Source organism: Physeter macrocephalus, chromosome 16 (genome assembly GCF_002837175.3).
Source record: "Physeter macrocephalus isolate SW-GA chromosome 16, ASM283717v5, whole genome shotgun sequence".
Taxonomy (NCBI): domain Eukaryota; kingdom Metazoa; phylum Chordata; class Mammalia; order Artiodactyla; family Physeteridae; genus Physeter; species Physeter macrocephalus.
Window position 1 is genome coordinate 102,863,839 of NC_041229.1, and position 6,661 is coordinate 102,870,499.

A 6,661-nucleotide genomic window follows, 5' to 3' on the forward strand; every position below is an offset into this window, starting at 1 on the left:
TTTTTAACTGTAGTTTTTGTTCCATTCATTATTATTGTAATTACTGATATAGTAGGCTATAAACCTGCCGTTGTACTTTTTGTTTTCTCTTCATCTCATCTGTTTTTGGTTCCTTTATTCTTTCTTTCTTTTTTAAAAAATTAATTTTTATTGGAGTATAGTTGCTTTATTCTCTCTTTCTTGATTTCTGTTAGATTAGTCAAGTATTTTATGTTATTTCATTTTCTCTGTTATATTTTTACTTACATATTCATTTATTACTCTTTTCATTTCTCTATATTTATAGGAGAATTTTGAAGAAGGCAACGATTACTCTGGAGGACATGGTCTAATAATAGATTTTCAAAGAGTCTGGCATCTACAAAGGTTAGGGGTGCACCCATCAGTTTGACTGCCCAGTATATCCTCAGAACACATAGCATCCACTATTACTGGTAACAGTAATAGTAATATAATAGCTAACACTTATATTTGCTCTACCTATATGCCAGGCATTGCTGTAAGCGTTTTATATATATTAACTAATTTTTTTAAAGATTTTTTTGATGCGGACCATTTTTAAAGTCTTTATTGAATTTGTTACATTATTGCTGCTGTTTCATGTTTTGGTTTTTTGACCACAACGCATGTGGGATCTTAGCTCCCCCACCAGGGATTGAACCTGCACCCGCTGCATTGGAAGGCAAAGTCTTAACCACTGGACCGCCAGGGAAGTCCCTGTGTTAACTAATTTAACCATGAATATGAATATAGATAAACACTGAAACAGATGCTTTCTGTTCCATACTTTGGTCTCTCACCCCTCTCACTTCTTCAAATTCCACTGATCCCCACTCCTCACTTCTTGGCTTCTCCGACACCCCCATGGCAGGCTCTTCCTCTGTCCAACTGCCCCCCACCCCCAAAGTCTGGCTCATTGGTGCAATAGGCCCCCAAGTCCCCTGTCTCCTTCCTGCTTGGTAACTGCTTGAGGGAGATGGGACTTCAAAGACGGACCACAGCTGCTCCATCCTTATCCTCAGTCACAGCCCACTAGGCACATTCCTCCTACCCCTAAAAGTGTGCACCTCTGTATGCCCCACCCCTAACCATCCTTGGCACAAGGATGCTCAGAAACTATTTGTTGAATGAAGTCAAGAGGAAAGAATGAATGGTCTCATGATTACATGAACATAGATACACGAGTGAAGCCATTAGTGCTGAACAGTATTCCCCCACCTTGGGAAAGGAGGAGGGTACTCCAGCCCCTTCTCAATCCCTAACATCCTTCCTTCTTCTTCCCCATCAAACCAGCATGAGTCGGTCCTGGGGAGGGCATGAGTAAGAGTGATGAGTCCTTTTCCATCTGTCGGGGCCACGGTAAACCCTGCCTCCTTTGACATCCTTACCAGCCCCCATGCTGATGCAACAGAAGCGCCCCACACCCCCTTGCTCAGGTCTCGCCTTTCTCTAGCTCATGCGTGGGCACGAACACACACACACGCGCGCGCGCGCACACACACCACACACACACACACACACACACACACACACACACACACCACTCCTTCCATACTTTGGTCTCTCACCCCTCTCACTTCTTCAAATTCCACTGATCCCCACTCCTCACTTCTTGGCTTCTCCGACACCCCCATGGCAGGCTCTTCCTCTGTCCAACTGCCCCCCACCCCCAAAGTCTGGCTCATTGGTGCAATAGGCCCCCAAGTCCCCTGTCTCCTTCCTGCTTGGTAACTGCTTGAGGGAGATGGGACTTCAAAGACGGACCACAGCTGCTCCATCCTTATCCTCAGTCACAGCCCACTAGGCACATTCCTCCTACCCCTAAAAGTGTGCACCTCTGTATGCCCCACCCCTAACCATCCTTGGCACAAGGATGCTCAGAAACTATTTGTTGAATGAAGTCAAGAGGAAAGAATGAATGGTCTCATGATTACATGAACATAGATACACGAGTGAAGCCATTAGTGCTGAACAGTATTCCCCCACCTTGGGAAAGGAGGAGGGTACTCCAGCCCCTTCTCAATCCCTAACATCCTTCCTTCTTCTTCCCCATCAAACCAGCATGAGTCGGTCCTGGGGAGGGCATGAGTAAGAGTGATGAGTCCTTTTCCATCTGTCGGGGCCACGGTAAACCCTGCCTCCTTTGACATCCTTACCAGCCCCCATGCTGATGCAACAGAAGCGCCCCACACCCCCTTGCTCAGGTCTCGCCTTTCTCTAGCTCATGCTCATGCGTGGGCACGAACACACACACGCGCGCGCACACACACCACACACACACACACACACACACACACACACACACACACACACACCACTCCCTGATTGGGCATCACTGGTTATCATGGAGTGAGGGGAAGGTTGGGAGGGTGTTTGCATCCTTTCTGTACCTTGCTCTCCTTCCCAGCCTCTAGATGCTCCTCCATCACTCTCGTTCTCGACTACAGCACACAAGAATTCCGCGGCGGGTCACTGCCCGTGCGCTCCCGTAGGTTGGTCCCGGGTAAATCGCCCCGAGGAACGGACCCAGTGGGGATCCTATCAGCTGACAGAGGCACTCTCCCCTCCCTGCCAAGGAGTCACCTGGAGCCGGGCGTGGTTCTACGCCGTTCCCTCGCAGCCGCGCCTTTTGATTGGGTAGCAGGTTTACCGTGAGGGACGCCATTGGCTGCAACGCCTGTCGTTCCTGTGCCCAGGCCCCAGCTTTTAAGGGGCAGCGCGGAACTGAGAGGGCCGGGAACAGGCGACAGCGTGGGGGATGGAGTCGGGAGAGGTGGGGCTCTAGGATCGCAGAGGCCTAGTGTCGCGTCAGCCCACGCCCCAGGCTGGCTGACTCCCGCCCGCCGCCCCTCTGGGCCGCGCCTTCTAATGGCCTGGCGCGGCCTGCGCGTGCGCACTACCCTAGTCTCGCGCCCTCCAGGCGGTGGGCAGGGCGGCAGGCCAGAGGGCTGGGTGGGAGGGTGGGGTGGGTGAGGGGAATGGCGAGCCGGGGTTGGGGTGGCGGACTAGGGACGAGGACAAGGGCTAATGTCTTTGGAGAAAGGGGTTCCGTTTGGACATCCGCTCTGGGACATGAGGGAGTGGCTGGGTAAGCCGCAAAGGGCGGTGAGGGGGCGCGACAGGGCCCGCGGCCAGGGCGCCCGAGGCCAGGCGCGGACCCGTGGGCGGTCGCAACTGGAGCCTGGAAGCAGAGGGGCGCAGACGATGCGAGAAAAATTGTGGATGCTCTGGAACGGGCTCATCGTGATCGGGAAGAGAATGGAGCTCCTGGGTAGAAACACGCAAAAGCCTAGGATGTGGGACCTGAAGTTTGAGTCTGAGGGCTGGAGACTGGAAGATGTGGAAAAGGCAGTTTTGAGAGGAAAGTCAGGCCGGAGTCAGGAAAGGATGGATGTGAAACGAGTGCGCAGTGTAGCAAGTGCATTACAGGCTTCCACGGGTTTGCGGAAAGACAACTCCAAGGAGGTGTGGGGAAAGCAAGAAGTCAGACACGAAATAGAGGCTGAATCTGAGAATGCAGGGACTACAGCGGGGTCTAGGTGGGGATCTGGGTTTAAAAAGAGGTTGAAGTTTACTGGAGTGGGAACCAGTGGAGAGGACTCGAGATCCAGAGGATACGAACTAGGGCAGAATGCGGAGGAGCTGAGGTCAAGTGGAGAGAAGCTGAGGTCAGGTGGAGAGAAGCTGAGGTCGAGTGGAGAGAAGCTGAGGTCAGGTGGAGAGAAGCTGAGGTCGAGTGGAGAGAAGCTGAGGTCGGGTGGAGAGAAGCTGAAGTCGAGTGGAGAGAAGCTGAGGTCAGGTGGAGAGGAGCTGAGGTCGAATGGAGAGAAGCTGCGGTCAAGTGGAGAGAAGCTGGTGTTCAGCAGAGAAAGGCGGGGATCCAGGGGAGAGAAGCTGGCGACTAGTGGAGAGAAATTGGAGGGTTCAAGAATGGGGAGCATAAATGAAGAGAAAATTGAAAGAGTGGTGGAAGTTACTGGTGATGAAAGATTGATAGAAAATTACTGATGCTGAGATGGACATTCCTTTTGAAAAGGTAGAGGAGAACAATGAAGAGATTGAGGAAGGGGTGGAGGTTGAGGAGGATGTCTTGGATGAAGTGAATGATAATACTGATGAATCCGTTTCTATGGAAGAGAAAGATTATAGACAAAGGTACTAGTGAATGAGGCAGATGAAGGATTTAAGGTAAAGAAGGAAAGAGAAGCAGATAGGGGAAGTATTGCAAATCAGAGAGGAGAAATTAGAGACAAGCAGAACGTTACTGACCCTGAAGGGGTAAATATGAGAGGGAAAGGAGAGCATCTTTGCCTAAGAGAAGAGAGAGTGGGAATGAAGAGCTACTGGGGATGAAGGCGGAGACCAGGACCAAAGGAAGTGAAGAAGAGTGATAAAGAGGGAAATGGAACATTTTGAGAAGAAAGAGAAGATTCGTTAGTGTGTTGATAGAGGAAAAGTGGACATTGGTTTCTTGGAAAAGAGCTGTGACTGAGGAGCTTATAGAGAAATGTTTGATAAACGGATTTAGGATAGGCTAGCAGGATTTAGCTTAACACGTGATTGGGTTTATGAGATGTAGGAGAATGCATAGTGAGAAAAATGGAAAGTTACAGCAGGATAAGGATAGGTCATGAAGGTTGTGGACAGAGATGCAGGCTGGAGTGCAGTTTCTGAGAGAGGATCCTAAAGAATAATGAAGGGCTCCAAAGTGACAAAGGCAAGAGCAGAGATAAGGAAATAAAGAAGTGAAGAAAAAAAGTAAGAAGCCAAATCCCATAATAGTGATTATGTTTGTTGGATTTTAAAGTTATTTCCTTTACCATTTCTGTACCCTCTTCTCCCATGTAGCCAAATTTACAGTGTAATGGGACAGGCCTCTCTCAGGGCCCTGTATATCTGGACTGAGCCCAGCCTCCCTGATCTTTCCTCTAACTAGCCCCCAGATTGTATCCAGAGTAATTGCTGGGCTCCACTATTTTTTTTTAAAATATATACATTTAATTATTTATTTATTTTTGGCTACCTTGGGTCTTCGTTGCTGCGCGCGGGCTTTCTCTAGTTACAGCGAGTGGGGGCAACTGTTGGATGCAGTGCGTGGGTTTCTCATTGCAGTGGCCTCTCTTGTTGCGGGGCACGGGCTCTAGGTGCGTGGGCTTCAGTAGTTGTGGCATGCTGGCTCAGTAGTTGCGGCTCATGGGCTCTAGAGCGCAGGCTCAGTAGTTGTGGCGCATGGGCTTGGTTGCTCTGCGGCATGTGGGATCTTCCGGGGCCAGGGATTGAACCCATGTCCCCTGCATTGACAGGCAGATTCTTAACCACTACGCCACCAGGGAAGTCCCAAGCTCTACTATTTTTTGTAAAATATGTATTTATTTATTTATTTGACTGCATCAGGTCTTAGTTGTGGCATGCAGGTATCTTCGTTGCAGCACGTGGGCTCTCTAGTTATGGTACGCAGACTCTAGAGCATGCGGGCTCAGTAGTTGAGGCATGTGGGCTTAGTTGCCCCACGACATGTGGGATCTTAGTTCCCTGACCAGGGATCAAACCCGCGTCCCCTGCATTGTAAGGCGGTTTCTTAACCACTGGACCACCAGGGAAGTCCCTGGGCTCCACCTTTTTAATCACTTCACTATGATCACCATTTCCACAAGTTCCCCTTACCTCCACATCAAATTTGAATTTGAAGTGGTCTCAATTATTTTGTAGTATTATTACTATTTCCATCTTTGACTTTTAATGATGCATCTAATCACATGGACTTTTCCCCTTGTGTCTGTCTCCTTTGGGACTTCCTTTTATGTCTTGCACATGTCATCCACCATCCATTGTCACCCCAGGGAAGAGAGAAGATTCTCTGAGTATCTAGTGTCAAGGCATCAATATCAAGACTCTTGGGTAGGGATCTAAGAGGTGGCAAAAAGCAGTCATGGATACTTAGGATGAAAGGAATACATCACCTTTCCTCCTCCACATACTTTTTAAAGTCTATACAATTTCTAAGGGGTAGAAACTTCATCATATCATAAGTCTCATAACACAAATTTATAATAGCCTCATGTTTTTTAATTGGTAAGTTTTCTACACACCCCTACCTAATTTTCCCATCTCCAAAAGTGCTGTTAAACTCTATGCCATAATTTTGTTTGTATAGTCAAATCTAACAGATAATCTATCAATTCCTTTTTTTTTTTCCTGGCAATTTCCTTCTTGGAGTCCTTTGTCCTCTGGGTCTGATGTAGGGTGGCTCGTTCTAGGCTTGTTCCAGAGCTGCTTTCCTGAGCTTCTTAACACTTCTCTCTGTTTTTCTGTGTTGGTTCTCCTACTGCCTGGATCTTAGACCCTCTTCCCCTTTTTTGTTTTACAGCCTCATTTTGGTCAACCACATCATCTAATAGCTTCCAAAAAAGTAACCACGGGAGGTAAACTTTGTAACACCTTATTTATCTGAAAATATTGATTCTTCTCTCATATTTGACTGATAGTTTAACTGAGTGTGCGATTCTAGGTTGGCAATGTTTTTCCCTTAGAATTTCAAATGCACCCTCTTCTAACTTCCAAGTGTTGCTGTTTATAAGTACAGTTTTGTTCTTCTTTTTTTTTTTCTTTCCGGTACGCGGGCCTCTCACTGTTGTGGCCTCTCCCGTTGCGGAGCACAGGC

General features: G+C 48.3%; 1 protein-coding gene across 4 annotated transcripts in view; it reads left to right on the top strand.

Moving 5' to 3' along the window:
• The first annotated feature begins 3,020 nt into the window (after positions 1–3,020).
• LOC114488048 (eukaryotic translation initiation factor 3 subunit A) overlaps positions 3,021–6,661 on the top strand; it is a 36,817-nt gene continuing 33,176 nt past the window's right edge. For 2 of the 4 annotated variants that reach the window (XM_028501598.1, XM_028501601.1), the window contains exon 1: positions 3,021–4,758. In XM_028501598.1, coding sequence (XP_028357399.1) covers positions 3,028–4,008 — 981 coding nt within the window. In that variant the 5' untranslated portion in view covers positions 3,021–3,027 and the 3' untranslated portion in view covers positions 4,009–4,758. Of the gene's footprint in view, positions 4,759–6,367; positions 6,423–6,661 lie in introns of those variants that run through there. The other 2 variants (XM_055078746.1, XM_028501600.1) reach the window with 2 other exon arrangements.